Here is a 24,044-nt window from a genome sequence, read left to right as displayed (position 1 = left end):
TTTGAGGCTTTCACGGCGGTGACTATGAAGAAAGCAGTCTTCTGGGATTTGGCACCGTGTATATGTGGTGTTAACCGACGTTTCGGAGGAACGTATCGCCTCCATCTTCAGGGAAGAAGGAAAAATATACCGCAAGCGAAGAGACCGTGCAGACTGCTTTTACCGGTTCTCACGGTCTCTTCGCTTGCGGATTTCTTATATTTTTCCTTCTACCCTGAAGATGGAGGCGATACGTTCCTCCGAAACGTCGGTTAACACCACATATACACGGTGCCAAATCGCAGAAGACTGCTCTCTTCATAATACACTCTTATTTAGGGGCCTGGCGTTTTCTTTTCTAAAGCTCTCATCTGTGTAGTTACATTTAGGAATATTCTCTCCATAAATCGCTGAAATTAAGTAGAAATCGTACGAGATATATTTGAGAAAAAAATATATATTTTTTTTTAAAGATTTTAGGTCCTCACACCGGTGGTCAAGAAGAGCTCTATGTTCTGCGATATAAAGCAGCGCAGTCCGTTGAGATTGTGTTTCCACGTTTGGCTCTGTTTTTTACCCGTTTTCGCACAGCATTTCCACTTCGTTTATTCCTCGACCATGAAGAGAGAGACGAAATGTTGCTCCGAAACACTGTTAACTTTCAAAGGACTACACGGCGTTTTATTCCAGATTATAGAATTCGAGAGTTTTGTGTTTGGAGGTACCTCTTAAGTAAATTTCTAGCGATGACGTAAAGATCCACGTAAAGATTTGATGATGACGTAATCTCAGAGATGTTTATCGTCAGTTATTTGAAGATGTAATTGGCTGCAGCAATTACGAAGGGTTGGAAACCACCCCAGAATCAACTCGAAGCAATTCATTTTAGGTATTGACTTTGATAATTGAAATTCACAGACCGTAAGTAATAAAACTGGCGAAGACACTCGTTTCCCTAAGTAAATATCACAGATATTTTGGTTACTTTCGTCTACCGGGTGTTTCACAAATCGTATCCATTTTTACAACTCATGTTGGCTAATATTACATCTGTGTGAAGCACTGATACAATATCACATGACACGAAATATCATTACAATTTCTAACGTGGTAACGTTGTATAAGCGAAGATGAAGTTGTCCCTGTGCTTAGCCTCAAATTCATGTACGTAATATTTATAAATTCAGTTCCTACATCACAGAAAATACACCGAATCTCCATTACAAAGGGCCCGCTATGGACTTGAAAGCATATTGGAGAAGAGTGTTGCAAACGGATTCAACAATAAAAGGTGAAGCTATCCCTGTAACAGGCCGTGAAGGCCCATAGGGATGTGAGACGTCGAGGCTCCCGCATTTTCTCTAGACCATCGGTTCACAGATGGCGGTGAGGTTGTCAGCTTTACGCGCCGGCCGTCATTTACCCCCAGGAAGATTCCTGGTACTCATTTCTGTTAGAGGCTGAGTCGACCCCAGGGCCATAGTGCAGCTGGAAGGATTACACCAATTGAAAAAAATCATCTCATAGGGACACGAACCCGCGACCTTCCGGCTTGTAGCACAGTGCCTCAACCAACTACGCTACTGCCGTGGTGAAAGGTATATTCTTTGTAAGATATTTTATGGTTACGTAACACCTATTTTAGTTTTACATCGAAATTATTGTGAAAGTTCTTCATTAAAAAATATTATCACCCGTAAATTTCCTTCAAACCACCATTTTTCTCTAAATTTTCGGGGTTGGATCCCTACTGATAGGACTCGAGCCAAAAGATCGCGAGTTCGATTCCCGATGAGGTCACTGGATTATTCAATTGACCTAATCCTTTCAGCCGCACTATGTCCCTGGGGTCGACTCAGCCTCTGACAGAAATGAGTACCAGGAATCTTCCTGGAGGTAAAGAACGGCCGACGCGTAAGGCTGACAGCCTCACCGACATCTGTGAGGCGAGTGTCTAGTAAATGTGAGAGCCTCGACATTTCACAACCCCATGGGCCTCCACGGCCTGTTAGAGGGATACCTTTACCTTCATAGGGGTATCAAATTTTGCTTTCCACCCTAAGGGAAGAACACAGATTGTGTTGTGTTTGGGAACAGGGTGCTCAGCAGAATATTTTGGCGTAAGATTGAGGACATAGCTATCGGAAAGCTGGAGAGAACTTTACTGTGACGGGATTCAATTTATGAAACAAATGTTAACTTAATGCGGTGATAAAATCAAGGATTTCTATATAGGCGAGGTATGTAGCACAGATGGGAGGAGTGAAAAAGTCATACAGCATTTTAATCAGAAAAGCCTGATAAAGAAAAGCCAATTGGGAAACAAAGACATAGATGGAGGAGAATATGAGAATGGATTATGAAGAAATAGGGGAAACGGGTTTGGATTCCTGAAGAGAATAAACAATTTGGGAGATCTAGACCCAAATGGTAGGTTAGGCCAAATTAATCTTAAAGAAATATATTTTGAGGACTTTAACTTGATTAAACCGGCTCGGGATATGGACCACTGGAGAGCACTTGTGGAAAGGATGATGAACTTTTCGATTCCATAAAATTGCTTAAGCTTTTTTTTTTTCGTTAAGTAAGTGACCATCAGTTTCTCAAAGATTGCTTACTTAGGTTGAGATTTCCCGCGCGATAAACAGAGCACCGTGGGTGGTCCCTTGAGGTCAGAGCGTACGCTAACGGGCTTAGCTTGAGGGACGGGACTACGCTATACGCTACCGCAGAAATCTCGAGGACTGCGCCGTGAGCTGCCTCCTGAGGTAGACACAGCGGCCGAGCCCGTTGTCTCAGACGTGCGGCTCGCAAGGGAAGCGCCCTTCAGGCGCTGCATCCTAGGACCGATTGGTGCTTATTTAAGGGCGCATTTCAACTACAGAAAAATATTAAAATATAATAAATTGGAAAGCATGTGAAAGGAAAAGGCAGTGGCCCATTTTAAAATGCACCCAAACCTTTTCCTAGAACGACTGAGGAAAAGTATGAAGAATTTCAGATTATTTTGTCTCTGGAATGAGTATCGAACCCGAGACCTTTAGAGTACGAGGCAGGAATTTTATCTATTCGACTTGTACGTTCGGTGGTGTCATCTATTTCTTATTAAGATTTTATGTAAACTGCACCTGAAATACATAAGTACCCGTTCTTCGTCTGGGCTATTGTTCGTTTCCTTGTCAGTATAACAATATAGCAGTTTTCTTTTATTGCTAGTGGAGTGGGGCTAAGTCCCTTGTACTGCGGCCACTTCTGGCCTATTGTACCAGCCCCAGATGATAGGTGAGGGTGATTGTGGAGCAACTGGTGGAATGAAGATTGGCAGGGGAAACCGAAATACTCGGAAAAAACCGGCCCCAGCGCCACTTTGTCCACTACAAATCTCACATGACCAGATCCGGGATCGAACCCGGGCCGCCGCGGAGGGAAGCCAACGACTAACCGCTTGAGCTATGGTGCGGCCAATATAGGAGTTACAGTCGCGCCATTATCAGGTGATCATTTCCTCATGAATCACCAGATGACAGGATATCTGGGCCGTAACATGTAGTGAATGGAAAAATAAAAACATTTCTTTTTGTGACAGTGACCTCTCAATTTTCACTTTTACGCACCACAAATGGGATGCAACGCTGCAACAAACTATATAGTACCTAAAAAATTTAAAGAAGGAATATCATCGAAATTAAGAGATACTATTTACACAAGCAATTAAAACAAGAAGTTCTGGGAAGAACTAATCATTTTCTTTCCTCTGACACTGTGGCGTATACACCCATTGTTAAGCAGTCACTCTGTAAACAGCGACCGTTTCTGGGAAACGGCTTGGTAAACACGTCCCTGTTCATAGGCAGCAAATTCTTAAGTACACAACAGTTAGTTTACAACAATGGAAACGGATGTTTCTACGTGGTCCGCGCCCAGGAGCTATCTTGAAGACAACTGGGGCGACCCAGTCAGTTAAGCGTGAGTTCTGCATGGTAAGGCACGAAGAGAGGACTTGAGCGCGTGAAGCTGAAGAATGTCCGTTGTTAGAAACCGTTGTTAGGTAACGGCTGTTGAATATACAGCAAGCTGCAAAAAGGTTTAGTGGCTGCTATGGTGATTTTTGAATTGTGGAGATAAGCGGTGGTGCTGTAACAGTTCCGTGTCGTGTGTATAAGTGGTCAATAAATCCAATAACCAATGCAAACCCCGTCTATAGTCACACACTCTAATACGCGACAATATGTTACGATATGCAGAGCAAGAGACCAGCATGAAGCACCTATAAAGAGGAATTGTGAGATGCTGGTTTCTTCCTAAACGTCGACCGAGTTCCACCGACCGTACCGCCGTACCGCCGCACCAGAACTCTGTAACTGGAGCTGTAAGAACCTCAAATCCAACCACGCGGAAAGCAGAGCCCACTTCTGAAGCAAATCAGCTGGCCTGCAAGTGGCGAGGCGTGACGTCTATGCATCCCTGTTTTGTACACACTTCAGATGAAATCTTCTAATAACGCCATCACAATATTCGGAACCTGACAACGGGTAATTCCCCAGTGATTTAAGTTCGGGATGATGAATGACGTATATCTTGGTATCAAACGTACAAATATGTCGTTACAAATTGGACCATCTCTTTATTGATCTGTCGGGCTACCAAGCGGGACAGAGACAGACAGAGAGGGGACATGTGTGACGGGTAGTATACATTACACTCACTCAGATCTACAATATCACTAAACTTAAAGTTGTCCCTGTGCTTAATTAAGCATCGGAGTTAAAGTACTATGTAGGCATGTTGGTTAGCTCCCCGCTTCGGGTGCTTCAGCCTGGGAGAAATGGCCCCAAAATTACGCTAAACAGGAGCCCCCACAGCAGGTCTGGATGATGTGGAGAAAGTAACAATTATATTCCTGCTGGGAATCGAACACGCATTTCCTGGTGGTCCAGACCCTAGTCACTATACTGTCTGAGCTACCCCGGTATACATTTAGACCTTATCAGTCCGTCAAACAAAAGTTACCATGGTTATAATTGTCCTCTCTTCCCCTAAACGAAAGGCGAGTTTCTTTGTATCCTCAGCGGCTTTTGTGGTTGTGGGGATGAAATGCTTTTGTAGTTCCAACTGCCAAAATGGGTCGACTGGTCTTCGATGGGAGGGGGTGAAAGGGGGAGGGTTGAAAATAGAATTTATGTAGAGCATGTTTAATGGTTTAAATTGCTTCGCGTCTTTTGGCGCATTCGAAATAAAAATTTATAAAAAATGCTCCTACTGACGTCAATATGTCAGTTCGTCCGTCTGTATGGATCAACTCCAAAAATCTGTCACAAACGGATTTTCACCAAACTTGAATTAGGAGTCACATGGGAATTTGTAAATAAATTCAAGTTCTACACTCCGGGCTCGAATAGCGGTAAAGTTCTAGACTCATATTCGAGAGATGCTAATTTCGAATCTCGTTGTGGACACTGGTTATCCTTACTGATGTTCTTGTATTTCCTCAGGTCCCCAAGATAATTTCAGGATAGTGAAGTTTTATTATAAATATCAAATTTAAAAATTATATGCATACGCAACGGTTTACAAAATTAAAATTACTGCACACCATCCCTTAGTAAAGTTTTCACAGTGCCCCAAAGCTCTCCCTTCATTAATTTCGTGTATGTCCGTGTGTATAACGAACTAACTAATTTCATGGAGCTGAGCCCTTCTTGAGAAGCCGCCAGTTGCGCAGCTACTCAAAAACTTTCCAGTATTTTATGGAACCCGAAGGTTCATTACAGTGTTCACAAGAGCCCTCCACTAGTTCCTATCCTGAGCCAGAATATTCCAATCCATACCACGCCATCCTATCTCTCTAACATCCATCTTAATATTATACACCCACCTACGTCTAGGCTTTCCTAGTGGCCCCTTTCCTTCTGGCTTTCCCACAGATATCTTGTATGCATTCTTCTTCTCCCCCATTCGTGCTACATGCCCTGCCCACCTCATCCCCTTGACTTGATCATTCTAATTATACTTGGAGAAGAGTACAAGTTATGAAGCTCCTCATTATGCAGTTTTCTCCAACCTCCTGTCACTTCATCTCTCTTCGGTCCAAATATTCTCCTCAACACCCTGTTCTCAAACACCCTCAGTCTACGTTCCTCCCTTAATGTCAGAGACCAAGTTTCACGCCCATACAGAACCATAGGCAAAATTATAGTTTTGTATATTTTTAACTTTTATTTTTTTACAGGTGTCCGTTTAGTATAAGAATTAACGACTATTAATTTATTAATTATGCATATTTTATTTTATATAATTAACCTTCTCTTCCTCCCCGCGTGGAGGCGGCTTAGGGTACCTCCACCGTAGGCCTGCGAGTAGGAGGGGTATAACTGGGCCACCCTGTCACTGGGGGACATAAATACAGGGACCTGGTACTCCAGGTTGGGGGTTGGACGCAGGGTTGAAAACCTCGCTGTGTGAAAAAATTACTGTTGCGAAATCCGAAGAAGTGGAAACCGGATGTAATATGGCAAAATCTCCTGAGGAAGGGTATGGTTGAAAATGGGCTCAATAGGGGCTCAAAAAAGGCGAATGATGATTCTTCTCGAGATGCAGTTCACAAGATTTTGCGGCACATTGGTTGAGAACCACCGCTCTAGAAGTCAGCCATGAACAGTGGCTGTAAGCAGGTTATCTGAGCTGCCTCCCCCCACCTCCACCGTCCAATGAATAATTGAAAGGTCCCAGCCGTGAGAGCACAATTATTTATTGGGTCACCCAGCCGAGAGATGTCTGCTAGTGGGTGGGCCGGTCGCCCGTCCACCGGGGACAGTGACAGATGAGAATCGCAGTATAGATCCATTGATTGGATAAGACAGAAGCCAAGGAATGAAGTGGCGGCCAATAACGCGACGAGCAGCCTCTTCTGGACAACATGGCTGCCCGAAGTGGACGTCCTCGAGAGGACTCTCCACTTACGTCACTCTTCTTGCAAGCTGCACTGCAACATTTGCATAGGCCGGTCTGGAATGGACGTCACAGAATTCCCCGTTTCCCATTGTTCTGAACCAGGTTTTCCTTTTTCCTCTTTGCTGCAGGAGTTCTGATGTTGAAACGCATTACAATTTGAACTAACTCTTTCACACGTTCAAGTAGCATTCCTTCTGTAACGATTGCACTTCATTACAGGGTGAGGCGTTCTTGACAAAGTCATGTCTGTCTGCCTGTCGCCAAGTATCAGCGCCTAAAATACTGGACGCATTTTTTTATCTCTCTCCGTCCGATATGGGGATTTTCCACAAGAATATTCCTGACCATACCGGGACTCGAACTCCGACCACTCACACGTCCAGCCCCCAGCCAGTCGCTATACCGACTGCGCTAGCCCAGCTCCCTAAAGTTGCTTCTGTCCTTTACTTATTACTTAACAAATTAAGCACTAAGTCATGAAGACGATTGTGGATGTGGATCTGTAGATCCATATATTCTTGATCTAGGCACTAAGTGGAGGTGTATGGTCAGTTTCGCGCCCCGGCCGCTTTATCCCGGGAAACAGACCCCGGTTTCCATTGAATACGAGGCTGGGTGAACCCCAGAGCCGGTCTGGACGACGTGGAGAAAATTCTTGATCATACCGGGACTCGAACTCCGGCCACTCGGTCTTTCAGCCCGTAACCAATCACTATAGTGTCGCAACAGCCAAGGAAACTTTTCGGGTTCATGTATAATCGCAACATTGACGTTATAGGGTTCTGACAGCGTCACAAAAAGACCATGACAAAGTAGACAAGAAATGGGAGAGAATTCTAAAGTGACAACAGACGGGCTTTCCAGGAACGTAACTCTTGACAAGGGCCGTCGATTCCCCTCTGTTTCCCGGTATCAGAGCGCAGAGGCTAGATGATGGATTGTATCGGCCGACAGGGTCAGGCTGGGAGCAGGTAGTGCCTGGCCTGGCAGCTTGTATCGTCGCCTGAAATCAGATCAGCTGGCCCGTGTTGAAGGCTTCCCGCTGCTTCCATCACGTAACAAGGCTCGCACCCGTCTACTGTTGCAGCTAAGGGTGGAACCGAGTTGTTCAGCGGCATCTTCATTCATGTTATTTCTACTGGGTTTCCTGTTTACTCTCTCATTTCCACGCAATTTCCCAAGAGAATTTGTTTAGGATTTCAAGATACTCTCTTATTTTCATGTAATTTCCCAAAGAATTTGTTCAGGATTTCAAAATACTCTCTCATTTCCAAGCAATTTCCCAAGAGAATTTGTTTAGGATTTCAAGATACTCTCTTATTTTCATGTAATTTCCCAAAGAATTTGTTTAGGATCTCAAGATATTTACTCCCTTATTTTCATATAATTTTCCAAGAGAATATACTCTCTCATTTTCATGTAATTTCCTAAGAGGCTTTGTTTAGGATTTGTCAGCTTCTACTGACTCATTTCTCGTATAATTTCTAGGCTCTATTAGGCCTGCTTTTAGGATCCGTAAACGTTACAGAATTAGAGGCCCACTTAAAATAACTTTCCATAATGGCACAAGACTTCGATTCCGTTCAACAGCTATAAACACATGTCCTGTATTGGAGTTCCCACAGACACGACAAAGATATTTACGAAACGCTGGGGCAGAGCACTTTGCATTTCTGTTTCCATACTCAGGCGGCTCTGTGTTCGAACCCAGACATGGAGACCGGCTCTCTCAAGCCAAACAGTGGGACAGTCTCTTCGCATGCTTTCCAATTGACTGATCAAACCAATTTCCTTTTTATGCTCCACAGCCTCTGTAATTGCAATAAAAACGTGAGATTTGAGGTTATGATATTTGTGACCGCGAAGATTACCATTTTTGGGATGTGACGCCGTTTAGTCTTGGAAATCATTACCAACATTTCGGAGGAAACTGCGTCATCCTGAGAGGCGAACAGTAATTCTTTTATCCTGAAGACAGAGACACTAATTTCCTCCGAAATGTCGGTAAATTGTACGGTATCACATCACAGAAGACGGTAATCTTCAGTTATAAAGAAATTATGGAAATGAAACCGTCTGCACTGGAAATCAAAACACGACAGGGGCGGAGAGTTTGAGTTAGTAGCTGCAGTTTCAGTGGCAACAGCTGTACATGTTTACGTATTAAAATAACGAGCAAGAGCAGTCGCTCTGACTTCAATACTCTGTAATGAAGGTAATTTTATTTTCCGTTGCTACGTAACGCAATATCGCACTGCGCAAAATGGCAGAATTAATAGACAAATTATCGTACGAGCCTATTGGAGGAGAACACGTAAATATTTAAACAAATTTAACGTTAGTTAATACAAATAACAGCGAATCTACGTGAACGTGTATATTCTTGAAAACCCAATTATCAGACGTTACTAACCTGTACTCTTCTGCGAGTATAATTAGAATGATCAAATCAAGGAGGATGAGATGGCAGGGCATGTAGCACAAATGGGGGAGAAGAGGAATGCATGTAGGATATTTCTGGGAAAGCCAGAAGGAAAGAAACCACTGGAAAGATCAAGGCGTAGGTGTGGACAATATTAAAACTAATTCTATAGAAATAGGATGGTATGGATTGGACAGGGACGAGTGGAGGGCTCTTGTGAACACGGAAATCCTGGGAAATTCTTGAATAGCTGCAGAATTGACGGCTCCTCAAGAAGGGCTCAGCTCCATGAGTAAGTACTTTGTAATTGATAAAAGCCAAGTTAAGTTTCCGCGTGAACTCGGCCGTCTGTAACTTTAATATTGGGACCGGGGGTTCGAATCCCGCTCGGTATATGGACGTATATCTGTTTCTTCTGTGTTGTTTATTTTGTATACAGAGGCACTGCAACGGACCGGCCCCGTAACCAAGGAGCAGGGAGGAGAGCAGTAATATGCTGCTGGCCCTCGCCAGCACAGTCATTATTGAAGTCAGGCCTCTTCGTGACACATCATTATATTTTTCTTCATACAATGACCACTTGCGTTTTTCGACGAGACGAAGGGGGGGGGGGGGGTTGACTACCTCTCCAATTCAAGGAGTCCTGCCTAGGTAAGGATAAACGGGAGGATTTAGACCGCCCTGGTATGATACGACATAAAACCTAAATTTATTCCCAAGACCTAAAACATGAAGACTTGGGGAGGGGGGAAGTGAAAGCATAAATTCACCAACCAGCACGATGGAGGTGAGTGGTCAGCTTCGCGCTCTGGCTACTTTACCCCGGGGTGAGCCTCAGAATCCATTGGATAGGAGGCAGGGAAGGCCCCACAACCTGTTTGGACGAGAATAGAAAAAACTGTTACCTTCACGGTACTTGAACCCAGACCCGTCGGCCGTCCAGCACGTAGCCAGTCGCTATACCGACTGAGCTATCCCGGTCTCTTATGGAGGGGGAAATAAAACCAAAATTAATCTTAAAGGAATAGGATAGGAGGGTGAAGATTGGATTCATTTGGCTCAGGTGGTGGGACATTTTGAACACGGTAATGAACCCTTGGATTCCATAACATGTTGGTCGTCACCTATCTAGTTAAGTCATCTATCTAGCTAGGACACCATCAGCTTCTCTAGAAGGTCTCACAAGACGTGACGAACTCAGAACTTGCGTTGTTCCGTTACAGACCTGCTACATCCTAGCGAGCTCTCGTCTTCAATGGAGTCTCTGGCCTACGATGCTTCCGTGGGGTCTCCTGGCAACGGCCAACAGCAGCGCACCAAGCGCATGCGCACCTCGTTCAAGCACCACCAGCTGCGGACCATGAAGTCTTACTTCGCCATCAACCAGAATCCTGACGCCAAGGACCTCAAGCAGCTGGCCCAGAAGACAGGACTTTCCAAGAGGGTGTTACAGGTGAGGGCGACAGCGGTACTATACCACACAGTTACGGTTTACTCAGCCACGGCCACTTCCTCAGTATTCTCCAGTTCATTAAGCACTAGGCATACAAAACTCCATCTACGCTATGAACTAGGTTACGTCATACCTTGTGTGGGCAACCTTACGGAAGAAAAGTCCCTATACAAGTACGTTTGAATTTCCCATCGGCGTATTAACACTGAAAGTGTGCTGAAAATAGAAGCTAATAACTTTCTAATGATGACGAAACGGTCTACGTCACTAACCGATGATGTTGCATAGAAACGGCAGTTATTCAATTGTTGTCTGCGTATTCGTTGCAGTGAGAATGGGTTTCGCGACCCGTTGCGTAGCAATGGATCATATTCCACGAAAATATTTATGATTATATATGTATACATCCGATGACGGTGAACCAGGACCGAAACATATATTGTTCAATGTAATAAACTGATTAATCTATTGACATATTCAATTCAATCGCTTATTGTATCTAACAGAATTAATGTGTTGCGTGATGTCATAAAATGTAAAAGGTAAAGCTGTCCCTTAACAGGCCGTGGAGACCCACAGGGTTGTGAGACGTCGAGGCTCCTACGTTTTCTAGACAATCGGCTCACAGATAGCGGTGAGGGTGTCAGCCATATGCGCCAACCGCCTTTTACCCCCAGGAAGATTCCTAGTACTCATTTCTGTTAGAGGCTGAGTCGACCCCAGGGCCATAGTGCGGCTGGAAGGTTTAGGTCAATTGAAAAAAAAATTCAGTGACCTCACCGCGACTTGAACCCGCGACCTTCCGGCTTGTACGTAGCATAGTGTCCCAAACAACTACGCTACCGTGTTCCTAATGGTGGGAATCGAACTCCGGTACCTCTGCCGTCCTGACTGTAGCTACGATAAATGCCGTTACTTAGAGCAAGACGGAACACCTCACGAAATGAAAGCCTACATACGCCGCTGAAACTCCTATAGTCCCTGTGGATGGGAGTTGAACACCTGAGCATCAGTAGTCGCGATTTGATGAAAAATGTTACTATCGACCCATCGATTAGAGAGTTAATTGGTAAGTCGCGACCTGCGGGTCCTGTCATAGGCAGAACGTCAGTTCCAGAACTGCGTGCCAGTACGCAGGCGTCAGTTCGCACCGTCTCTTCAGACAGAACGCAATACTGAGCTTCAGGTAAACTTACATCTGCTACATAGCTTACTGCACCAGTTACTAACAAAATTATTAATGCATAACCTTATAAAAATCAAGAACGGGCATTTCGTTAATTAAATATGAAAATTTATCACGATATAAGATTTCAGATTTTCACGGCGGTGACTATGAAGAATGTGGCACCGTGTGGATCTTGTGGCTAGCCATCTGCTCAAGCTGGTTCCTCGCTCGCGGATTTTTCTACCTTGAAGATGGAGGCGATACGTTTATCCGAAACGTCGGTTCACATAAGATCTACACGGCGCCACATCCCAGAGAGGCAATCTTCAATATATCATTAATTTATGCCCTAAAACAAATATTTACTAGAACAGCCATACTCATTTCCAGCAATTCTGGAAGGTGACTTGATGGAAATTAGCATATGCAGACGCTAATGGAAATAGATGACATACCCCTAAGTCCAACCGCGTGATATCTTAACAACTATAACATCATCATCATCACTGGCAAAACGGCCCTTTTTTGAGCCATACCGTTCCTCAGAAGATCCCGTTTTGCACTCCTTTTGAATCTGCAACAATCATCTTCAGCCCTGGGTCCAACCCCCAACCTGGAGTGCCAGGTCCCTGTATTTATGTCCCCCAGGAATAGGCTGGCCCATTTATACCCCCAGGTACTAGGTTCCCTTTTCTTTGTCTTCTACTACTCGCAGGGCTACGGTGAAGGTATTAGACCCCGCCTCCTCAAGGGGTATAATATATTTTCATTTATTTATATTTTATTTAACACTGCTGTCAGTAGATCAGATTGTATTGTGTGGAATGAAAGTAAAATGAGCGAACGATGAATTGCAAAGGATATGAAAAGAAGAGGCGATTCCTGTTTCAAAGTATACAATTCCTGCACTCGCTTGGAGAGCCTTTAGAAAGCCACGAAAATCATCAGTAACAATATCCGGTGTCCTGTTCGAGATTCGAATCAAACACCTTCCGAATAAAAATCAGAAGCTTTACCGTCTGAGTTAACGTTGATGAAAGTAAACCATTTGCGTCATAAAATATCCTAAAAAATAATAAAAATACAACAAAAAACTCAATGGCTTGAGTCCGCAAGCGAACTATACCGATCGAGGGACCGTCGCTTGTCGGCGAAGTTAGTGCCAACTTTAGCGCAACGAATCCCCACGGCCGTTAATTTCGGTTTTCTAGACCGGAGCCGCTCAATAATAAAAAGGAAATAATCAGTGTGCGGGAGTGGGAGGTTCCTTAAGACTCACATCCGACAAATATTCTCAGAGCCTACTCATCATTAGTGTTGCATCCCCATTGCGCGTTCAGTTTACGCGGTTGGTCCTAAGCACACCATGACTATGTAATGTGGTTTGCCGCCGTTCATACAGGTGTGGTTCCAGAATGCGAGAGCCAAATGGAGGCGCAACCTCATGCGACAGGACGCCGGCCAGCAGCAAGTGGGGGCGGGCAGCACCAACAGCACCGCCGCCGGAGGCCCCCCATCGGTAGGCTCAGCCTCCGTCATCCTGGGAGACAGCAATAGCCTGCCTCCCTCCGAAGAGGTACACCATCACCACCATCACGCCCAGACAACGCAGACCCTCAGCTTCGGAGACCTGTACTAGCCACCCCGTTCACCGCACCGCGCGTGCGCGATAGAGTTCCTACAGATATCCCCCCCGAATGTAGCAGTGTACATACGGATCTTTCTCTAAGGTTTGTGACACAGGTTCATACGAGGGCAAGATGCGATTATGATACATATGTCTCGACGTTAATTCATTCTCTCTCCCTCTGGAGCATAGGACATCTGTGAAACGGTTCCTTTCATTTCGGTTTCTTAGACAGTCAGCAGGGCTCCTTGGACGGGGGATCGGCCCTATCACAAGCAGCTACCTGAACAGGACAACAAAAAACATAGAATGAAAGTAGACAAACATTTATGCCTCTAGTCGGATTCGAACGCATGACTCCAGTGTTCGAGCGGGTGAAGACAGTTGATGACTTAGACCGTGCGGCCGGCCTCTGTGATCAGTTTTCGACGTTTAGTAAAGGAATATTCAATGAATCCCGGACTGAAATGAAACGAAATGTAAGATAAGTAAATAAGCCGTCAATATGAGATTAGAACCAACTTCCGAAACGTCGTGTACACTATATATACCTCAGACAATGTGTAAAATAACTGTGTCTTGCCATCGTCCGGCTTTACCCCAATTCCGAGACGTAAGAAGAGAAGACACACAGGTTAGCATATGACGTAGCGGAGGAAGTGACATCATGGCTGCATTTTAGTTGGAAAGAATACTTATCACATTTCCTTTATAGCATTGGTAGGCCGCAGAGAAACATTTGTGATATATTCGTTATAATTTTTCTTTTTTATTTGTAGGTCTTCGTGTAGTCTATGTAACACAACTGCTGATATACAGGGCGATTCTAAATTATTTCCGAGGTTCCAGTTTACAGGCCACGGAAATACCGACAATTTAGAATCACCCTGTATATCTAACGTTTTTAAACCTGGCCACTCTCAGTGGATTTGGTAGAATCCACTAACTGACATAAGGATTGTAGTATGTGCATGGATTATGGCTGGGCCTTAGTTACAGTTAAGTTCTCTTCTTGCCAACATCGAAGCTGCAACCACTGCCCCTTTACGTCTAAACATCTTCATTTCTCTTTATGTCCAACCGGGGGCCAGGTATAAAAATACGGTCTGTATGATTTTATTTCATATTTAAATATTTTTTCACGCTAAAAATGTCAATGTTCTGGTAATCTTCTACATTATACTGGCCAGGAATAACTTAAAATATACACTATCCAAAACATTTTTGAGGGCATACCATCATTCAGCCTCGAAATTATTAAAAATTTTATTATTGGTTTCATGACGGTTGGTATTAAATCGTGAAATCTATAGACGACAGTTCCTAGGATCACAGCATAGGAGACTTGTTTTTTCTTCCGTAAAGTTGGCTGCCTGACGTATGACGTACACTTGAAGATGTCTTGGAGAAAGTATAAGAGATAAAGATTGACCAAGAACTCATGGCGATTCCTTGCGTCAGGGGTTGCTTTGAATTAGGAGGAAAATGGACGGAGGCTGAATGCTATCTGCTATCTAGTTTCCACAATTCTCATCCAACTAAATGGACACTCAGTACCTAGGATAGGCCACGGCCACTTCTTGCCAGAATATTTGTAATTCACCTACAAGTACACCATTTGACGATGTGTAGTCAAGTTATTGGAAACGTCGTAAAATGGGACGCAAAATAAAGAAAGAAATTCACGGATAATTCGAACGAATATATGGCTTCCATCTTCACAGCCGAAGATTAAGCCAAAGAACCAGTAAGAAGCAAACAGGCTCCCTTTGCTGCTCGTTTCTTGCTGAATCTTCATTCCTGAATATGGAGGCAGTATATTCATCCGAAACGTCTGTGAAATTATGCCAGAGTACTAAGAATCGCATCCCACAAGGCAACCACTCTTTATAGTTTAACGCTGTGAGAACCTGAAGTCCAAAGGTAAAAGTAAGGTTGTCCTTGTGCTTAAATAATCAAGCACAACGCCATGAAGGTGTATGGGGGGTGGATATATTGATCCACATTTTCTTGACCTCGGCACTAGCTGGAGGTGAGTGGTCAGCTTCACGTCCCGGCCGCTTTACCCCACGGAAAGAACCCCCGGAACGCATTGCAGAGGAGGCTGGGTGGGCCCCAAAGCTGATCTGAACGACATGGAGAAGAGTAAATTCTTAACCCTACCGTGACTCGAACCCCGACTCCTTGGCCGTCCAGCCCTAAAATCCAACAAAACAAATTTAAATAACAGACATACCTAATTACGATCACAATGCAGATAAATGCTTCTTGATTGGACAGTTTCGCTCGTCGGCCGTAACTACACGGCCAGGGCGTTTGTCCACAGCTGATCTGACATTCGTACGGTAACACTTGGCAAAATGAGACACGTATTTCTGCACATCAGCCACGAGTTCTTGGTCGCGCTATAGGAAGCCTGTTTCTGTGATTGTATAAAAACTTATGTACTTTTAAAAATGGACACCATTTCAGAATCAACTGTGAAATGGTCTTTCTTCAACCTTATTTATTTATTATTAAAGAAAATGATCAGAAGTGGTAATTACCGACTAAATAAACATCACTACACATCACAAGACCCTGTTCAGTGTTACTATATTATCAGTTACCCTGTTTGTCTTCCTCATTTCCTTTGCATTTCCTTTTGAAGTTTAAAGAAGAGAACCGCATGACATTTTGATTTCAAAAAGAAAAAAAAATCTATTTTTATAATGATTCTCATTAAACGCCTTTATTTTATCCGCGTTTTCGCATATCCACGGTTTCATTTCAGTCTCACGATAAGCGTCAGGTGTCCTGTACGCGGTTACGGTAGAAGCTGCTGCGGATGACCAGTGAGTTGCGCGCGCAGTCTCCCTGACTCGCCCCCACCATTATGAGTCAGTCACGTTTCATACTCCTTCACTACTGCTCTCAATGTTAATTCGGCGCATTAGCAGTTTTACGCGTTTTGAATGTACGCGGTAATTAACTTCCCCAGTATAATGAGATTCACCTCAATGTACGATATTAAGGAAAAGTGCGCCTCTAAGGAAAGGTTTTATATATATTCTTTAATGTTATGACAGTGACAGGAAACTACTGCACACTGACATGTGACTAATACACGAACAGAAGTTGTTGGTACGTTGATTAGTTAGTTAATTGCTTACATTTCTTAAGGGAGAAAATTAGTTAGGGCTATTTTGTCAACATCTCTTATTAGCTGGCTGCACGCCCTTTAGGAAGAAATTTAGTTAGTAAACGTTTCTTTGTCAACCAGTTAGAGAGTCTACTGATCAATTAGTTAACTAGTTACTTTGTTTCCTAGTTATCTTGACGTTTAGTCAGATAAATAGTTGGTTAGCCTGGACTATTTTTATTAACTAGTTACCTGATGTTCATTAATTATTTAACTGCTTATTTATTTATTGTTAGCTAAGTTTTCAATTACACTTGATAGCTATAAAATGTGCATCTGTTAAAAAGTTAGATGATGAATTGATTATTCAGTTAATTGGTTAATTTGTTTAGTAGTTAAACAGACGTTTAGCAAGTTACAACTTCTTTATTAGCTAAACAGATGGTCAGTTCATTAGATACTAAGTGAGTCAGTTGTGTACTTGACTTAATAGTTAGCTAGCCGGTTAATTAGTTATGTATGAATCCAGCAGTTTCCACAGTAACTGAATGTAAACATACATACGAGTTTCTACCCCGAATAATTCGCTTCATACATCGACAATTCTTCACTGCAGTCATGTAACTTTGTTATATTGTTAGTTAGTTAGTTGGTTGGTTGCGAGCCTCGCTGCCATGGACTCCCCAAGTCAGACGAAGACAGGTGAATTAATGGCACACAGAAGCAGGTTTTGTGGCCTGCCACTTTGTTGTGGAATCCAAGTTTAAAAACATCGCAATTCAGGTTGGTTCGTGAGATGTCCAACCAGAGATAAGAGCATAAAAAGGGAAACTAATCTTCGGATGCTTGAAATGTGGTCACCGTGCTTTTATAATCGTTTCAACTTCTCAGATACATTTCGAATTCCTCCGGTTTATGAGGTCAGCACAATGAAAGACAGGCTGGAGGGAGTGGCCATACTTGTAAGCTGAGGACAGCGGCCTTCCGGCGAGAAACCAAGCTCTCTGCTATGGTATGTGGCCCAATGAAATGTTCTACGTGCACCAGAGCGTCCCACATACATGCACGCACGCACACACACACACAAATTAATCCAATGGAGCGAAGTCCTTGAGAAATCAACACTTGTTGTAGCTACCAAAAAGAAACCTCAGGATTATAAGGACACCAAAAGGTTCATATTCATGTTCAAAATAGCCTTTTACTTACTCGTACCCAAAATCAGATGAATCCACTCGATACCCTGTCATCTAAGTCTATGTCTTCCTAGTTGTCGCTTTCTTTCGGGTTTTAGGAGCAAAAACTTTGAATGTATCTCCTATGCGTGCCACATGACCAGCACGTCTCATCTTCCTTGATTTGATTATATTAATAATATTGGGCGGGTGAGTAAAAATTATAAAACTTCTCATTATGTAATTTTCTACCCTCTTGGCTACAAATATCCTTCTCTGCAACCTGTTCTGAAAGACAGCCTATGTTCATCTTTTAATGTGAAGTACCGAGTTCCACACCCATCTATCTATCCGTCTATCTGTCCGTCCGTCCATCCGTCCATGGCTCTACAGCCCTTCTGTTAAACCTTGGCCTCTTTTTCAGTTTCTTAATTCTATACATACTCGATAGGACTCCTTGGACGGGGATCAGCCCATCGCAAGGCCCCTACCTACACACAGAACAAAACAAACTCACAAGAAATGCACACAGACATCAATGCCTCGAACCCACGGTCCCAGTGTTCGAGAGAGAGAAAACAGCTCACACCTACACAAATATAAATATAAATCCATGAAACCTCTCAGTAGCTAGCAGATTCTGAAGGGTCCTGACGATGGTGTATAACACTCAGTATTGATGAGTGTATTCTAAAGAACACAACGTTTCGGACACAGCATCTGTTTCCGTCCTCAGTCCAGTAATTAGTATTAGCTCTTTCTAAGGGACCCAACAGAGCATGTGTCTCCAACGCTCTTACCTGAGGATGGAAATAGATGCAGTTTCCGAAACGTTGTGTTCTTTAGAATACCGGGCGATGGGCAAGCACAGACACTCAGTTATCCCAATGTTCAGTCCCCGCTCTCCTATTCCTGTAACAGGCCGTGAAGGCCCACAGGGTTGTGAGACGCTGAGGTTCCCACATTATCTAGACAATCGGCTCAAAGAGGGCGGTAAGGTCGTCAGCCTTAAGCGCCGGCCGCCCTTTACCCCCCAGGAAGATTCCTGGTACTCATTTCTGATAGAGGCTGAGTCGACCCCAGGGGCACAGTGCGGCTGGAAGGATTAGGTCAATTGAAAAAATCCAATGATCTCATCGGGACTTGAACCCGCGACCTTCCGGCTTGTAGCATAGTGCCTCAACCAACTACGCTACCGCGTGCCTCCACATATACATAGGTACATTATATAATACATGCGGACGTGTGTACTAGTGTTCACGAATTCAAGGCAAATTAGTATTTCAGTTGGCGCAGTAAAAAACGTACAATAAAGTAAAGTAAAGTAAAGTGACGGATCAGAAATAGATTCTCATATATTCACAATATACAGAATGCCCTAGGAGGAGCGGTAAATATTCTGGGAGGTCAAAACGTACTATGTAGATTGTCCTTTCCACACTTTCCACGACAACAGAGCTTCTACTGTTGGGGAAGCGTGTTGCCTAGCAATGGCTCTATACGACACAATACTCTATCTAGTGACAGCGACGTAGAATAGAAAGAGCAGTCTACAGTGAACGCGGGTAACAAGTACCAAGAGAACCAGTGGCAATTTATTTTTTTCAAAATCAGATGGTAGATTGACGTGAATGAATGTGGACGTGGGGCATCAGCTGACAGAAGCGTCCGCTTGGTGGCTCCGTGCCACCGGTGGGGGGACCGTCACATAAACTGGATGGGTCCCAATGGTACGACTATGGAGGGACATCGACCTCCACCGGAACAAGAGTTAACAAAAATCATCAAATAAAAAAAAACTCGGCCCAAGAACTCGCGGTTCGATAATCAAAAGAAAAGGTCAAGAAGGAAGAATCGAGTTTATACGGCGCCATTCTTTTGTTTCTTTATTTTCTCCTCTTCTTCTTCTTTTTACGTAGTTGCGTTTCGATGCCGTTCGAGGGTGGCCCCGGCGTATCCGGTCCGAAGACAAAACACATGTTGCAGCGTCATTCTGCTCATGCAGTAGCTCCTATATACTCACATATGTAATACTAAGCTGTTAGCTATGTCAGTGCAAAATGAGCGTAACTGATGCTTGTACAAGACAAAGGGTGGAAATAGCTTCTCACAACTAAGTAGGCGCTAGAGTGCCAGTTCAGAACTAAGCAGACGTAACAATTCAGAATTTGATAGACGTGCCGGTTCAGAACTAAGCAGACGTACCAATTCAGAATTTGATAGGCGGACCAGTTCAGAACTAAGCAGACGTAACAATTCAGAATATGATAGACGCGCCATTTCAGAACTAAGCAGACGTAACAGTTCAGAATTTGATACACGTGCCAGTTCAGAACTAAGCAGACGTAACAATTCAGAATTTGATAGACGCGCCAGTTCAGAACTAAGCAGACGTAAACATTCAGAATTTGATAGACGTGCCGGTTCAGAACTAAGCAGACGTACCAATTCAGAATTTGATAGGCGGACCAGTTCAGAACTAAGCAGGCGTAACAATTCAGAATTTTATACACGCGCCAGTTCAGAACTAAGCAGACGTAGCAATTCAGAATTTGATAGACGCGCCAGTTCAGAACTAAGAAGACATAACGATTCAGAATTTTGGAGACCCACCAGTTCAGACGTAAGCAGACGTAACAATTCAGAATTTTACAGATACTCGAGTTCAGAACTAAGCAGACGTAACAATTCAGAATTTGATATACGCGCCAGTTCAGAACTAAGCAGACGTAACAATTCAGAATTTGATAGACGTGCCGGTTCAGAACTAAGCAGACGTACCAATTCAGAATTTGATAGGCGGACCAGTTCAGAACTAAGCAGACGTAGCAATTCAGAATTTGATAGAAGCGCCAGTTCAGAACTAAGCAGACGTAACGATTCAGAATTTTGGAGACGCACCAGTTCAGACGTAAGCAGACGTAACAATTCAGAATTTGATAGACGCTCCAGTTCAGAACTAAGCAGGCGTACCAAATCAGAATTTGAGAGACGCACCAGTTCAGTATTGTCAGAACCTTTTAAAATTTACGATTCAATATGTTCAAAAATTTCCCTACAAATCCTTTCTCCGTGGCCTTTAGTCCACAAGCGAACTATACGACCGAGTGACCGCCGCTTTTCGGCGAAGTTAGTGCCAACTTTTTTGGATGGAGGGTATCGCATGGTCAGCGCAACGGATTCCCACGGCACTTAATCTCGGGTTTCTAGACCGGATTTCCCTACAGTTGCACCAGAGAATTTGCTTGCATGATTTAGAACCAAGAGACTTCTGTGTATGAAAATAGTACAGGACACTATGAAGTTTAAATAGGCCTATATTCAGTTCGGTAACAAGTAAGAAAATTCTAAATACGAACTTCCTCAAACAACCCACAGTACGAGTATGTTGTACGTGCTGATAGTAGAGCACTGAGAAGCAATACTGTCTTAACATACCGATGCATGTGAACTATATTGTGAAACGTGAAGCATAACAGTGCAGTAAGCTACTGCAGGCCCTCGCCAGCACATTCGTCTTTGGTTTCGAGACCCATGGCCAAGTTCTTTCCAAGAACGTTTATGTGTTTAGAACAGGGGCCTCCTCTTCCAAGAGAGGAGGAAGTAGGTGCCATATTTCTTGCATCGTAATGTAGCACGGGTGCAGCCGCACTCACACAGCGTCCGGGTAGGGGCAACAGTACTTTGCGGATACGACACACGCTTTGTCACTTTACTTAAATGAACAGTTCTTATGCAAGATCATATAGAAACAGCGGTCCGTAGGTCGAATCGTTGCTGGTTCTCGCCAGCACACTCATTCTTGGCTTCAGGTTTCGTCGTGATCTATAACCAAGAGTATCCTTCTATCTCAGTGAGAAAGAGAGGGAAGCAGAAAATACAGTAGATCAGTAAATGAAAATAAAATCCCTGAGAAAAGAAAGAGACACTTTATTGTGTCGAGACAGAAAGAGTACCATTTAGTTACAAGGTTCCCAGGCTTCGCACGCTTGTCCTACTGACAGGGGCAGTGTGAAAGTGAAGATGTTATGATGGTTATAAGCAGGGGCTTGAGACAGGGGCTGTGATTATCTGAAGTAATGTCCTTGTATAATTTCGAAAATACACTTTAGTGGCTTTGATAGCAAAGAAGCTTAATTCTCAATTGTGACGTCTACATGAAAAGCACGAAGTAGCAGCTTGGAACTTGAAAATCATCTCAGAATTTGCTTCAAAATAGTAGGAAACCATGAAAACCTGTGTCGACGTATTCACACAAATAATATATAAATATTTATTTCGTACCTCACAGTAAACACATTAAATCTCCGATACATAGACCAACCGGTTAATACTGTTTATTGTGAGAACCGTATGGAAGACACAAATATACTGTGTGGGCAGAATGCAGAGAATTTTATATATAAGAAGAATTCAGTCCGTACCTCACAGGAAACACATTGCGTCTCCGCTACAGAGACCAACCGGTTAATGCTGTTTGGGGAAACAGTCGCTGTTTACTGTGAGAACCATACGGACCACACAAATACACTGTGTGGGCAGAATGCAGAGACTTTTATATATAAGAATTCAGTCCGTACCTCACAGGAAACACATTACGTCTCCGCTACAGAGCCCAACTGGTTAATACTGTTTGGGGAGACAGTCGCTGTTTATTGTCAAAATCATATGGAACACATAAATACACTGTGTGTGCAGAATGCAGCTGTTTGAAGTGTTAAAGAGAGTGGTACATGCAGTAACCACTGTGAGGGTTACGTATAATAAATAAATGTGACTCCAGGTTCTTTAATTGGCTTTAGACTTGTGCAGATAGTAAAAAATAAAATCCTATATTATATTATTTCCAGTTAAAACATGAAGCGGTTTTGCCTTACGCAACAGACTGCAATAGGATGAAAAACGAGTTGTTGGTCAGAGGGGGGGAGGGGTGGTACTTCGTCCTAGCAGAAGAGACAATTGTTTATATTTGTAGACGACTGCTTTCTGAAAGAAAGCAAACAATACATCACAAAAGATTTTGACGTCCAATTCGTCCCGTCTGTTCACTTTGTATGCTGTGCAAGACAGCCTTCCTATCGATCTCTGGGATCGAGAGAATTCTCAAGAAACTCTCGAAACGAACCTTTAAATAAGTATCGAGTCAGAATCTGGCAGTTTTATCGATTCAATCAGAACCCAGCAGAAATGAATTTCTATACAACTCCAGCTTACTCTATGATTCGAACAAGACGGAGCATGGGTTTGAGTTGCGCAGTAGCAGGAACTGTCACGTGGTGAGCGTTATGCGGACTCAGCATCAGCGAGTCTTCGACATTCGCAATATCATCGTTGTTTTCGGCTTTCAAAACTCAGTGAACGTAAAGCATTTCAGGCTATTGTTCTACACAAATAGTCTCCTTTCTTGCCCTTAATATGAAGGGGAGGTTTAGATGTCATGATTACCTGGACAGCTATGATAAGAGAGTGTAAGCTTCGGGTAGGATAGGGGCCACACTGCGCACGCATCCTCGTCCTCCGGACTGGACACTTTATATGGAGTTACCACACTCACCACGGAAAATAATATGAGTTAAGAAACCTAAGCCAGGATAGAACAATCGGTATAGCGACTGGCTACGGGCTGGATTAGCGAGGAGTTGGAGTTAGAGTCCCGGTAGAGGTAAGAATTTTTTTCCTCTCCGCATCAAAGCTCACCCGGCCTCCTATCCAATGGGTATGAGGGTTAAAGCGGCCAGGGAGTGAAGCTGACCACTCACCGCCAACTAATGCCGGGCTCAAGAAAACGTGGATCCAGAGCTCCATTCTCCCATGCGTTTGCATGGTGTAGGGCGTCATTAAGCACAAGGATAACTTTCACTTTTATCTTACCTAAGGATGAACAAGTGAATGGATAATTGAACGACTAAACTAAGCCAGAAGGCAGAATAACTGTGGGAGGGCCTAGATTGGGACAGGTACAAGATGCTGAGAATTATTTACGGGAGTTAAAACTGAAGAGATGGAGGCAAAGGAAACTGATAGAGACGAATGGGAATTTGTCGTATAGAGGGTCAAGGGTTCTACAGGAATGCACAGTGGAGTGAGTGAGTAAGTAAGTAAGTAAAATGTTTTCTTTTTTTTTAAATTCGCTTACTGGGGGGGGGGG

At 43.6% G+C, this 24,044-nt stretch overlaps 1 protein-coding gene and 1 long non-coding RNA gene across 4 annotated transcripts in view; one reads left to right on the top strand and one right to left on the bottom strand.

The window, feature by feature from the left end:
• LOC111867001 (LIM/homeobox protein Lhx9) overlaps positions 1–15,555 on the top strand; it is a 41,434-nt gene extending 25,879 nt beyond the window's left edge. For all 3 annotated transcript variants that reach the window (XM_023856445.2, XM_023856444.2, XM_033752495.1), the window contains 2 exons: positions 10,576–10,805; positions 13,376–15,555. In XM_023856445.2, the coding sequence (XP_023712213.1) occupies positions 10,576–10,805; positions 13,376–13,612 (467 nt within the window). In that variant the 3' untranslated portion in view covers positions 13,613–15,555. The remainder of the gene's footprint in view (positions 1–10,575; positions 10,806–13,375) is intronic.
• LOC117282528 overlaps positions 1–24,044 on the bottom strand; it is a 94,293-nt gene that overhangs the window by 26,407 nt on the left and 43,842 nt on the right. The window lies entirely within an intron of this gene.

The sequence above is a fragment of the Cryptotermes secundus genome, unplaced genomic scaffold (genome assembly GCF_002891405.2).
Source record: "Cryptotermes secundus unplaced genomic scaffold, Csec_1.0 scaffold1383, whole genome shotgun sequence".
NCBI classification, from domain to species: domain Eukaryota; kingdom Metazoa; phylum Arthropoda; class Insecta; order Blattodea; family Kalotermitidae; genus Cryptotermes; species Cryptotermes secundus.
This window is presented reverse-complemented; position numbering and strand designations above follow the sequence as displayed.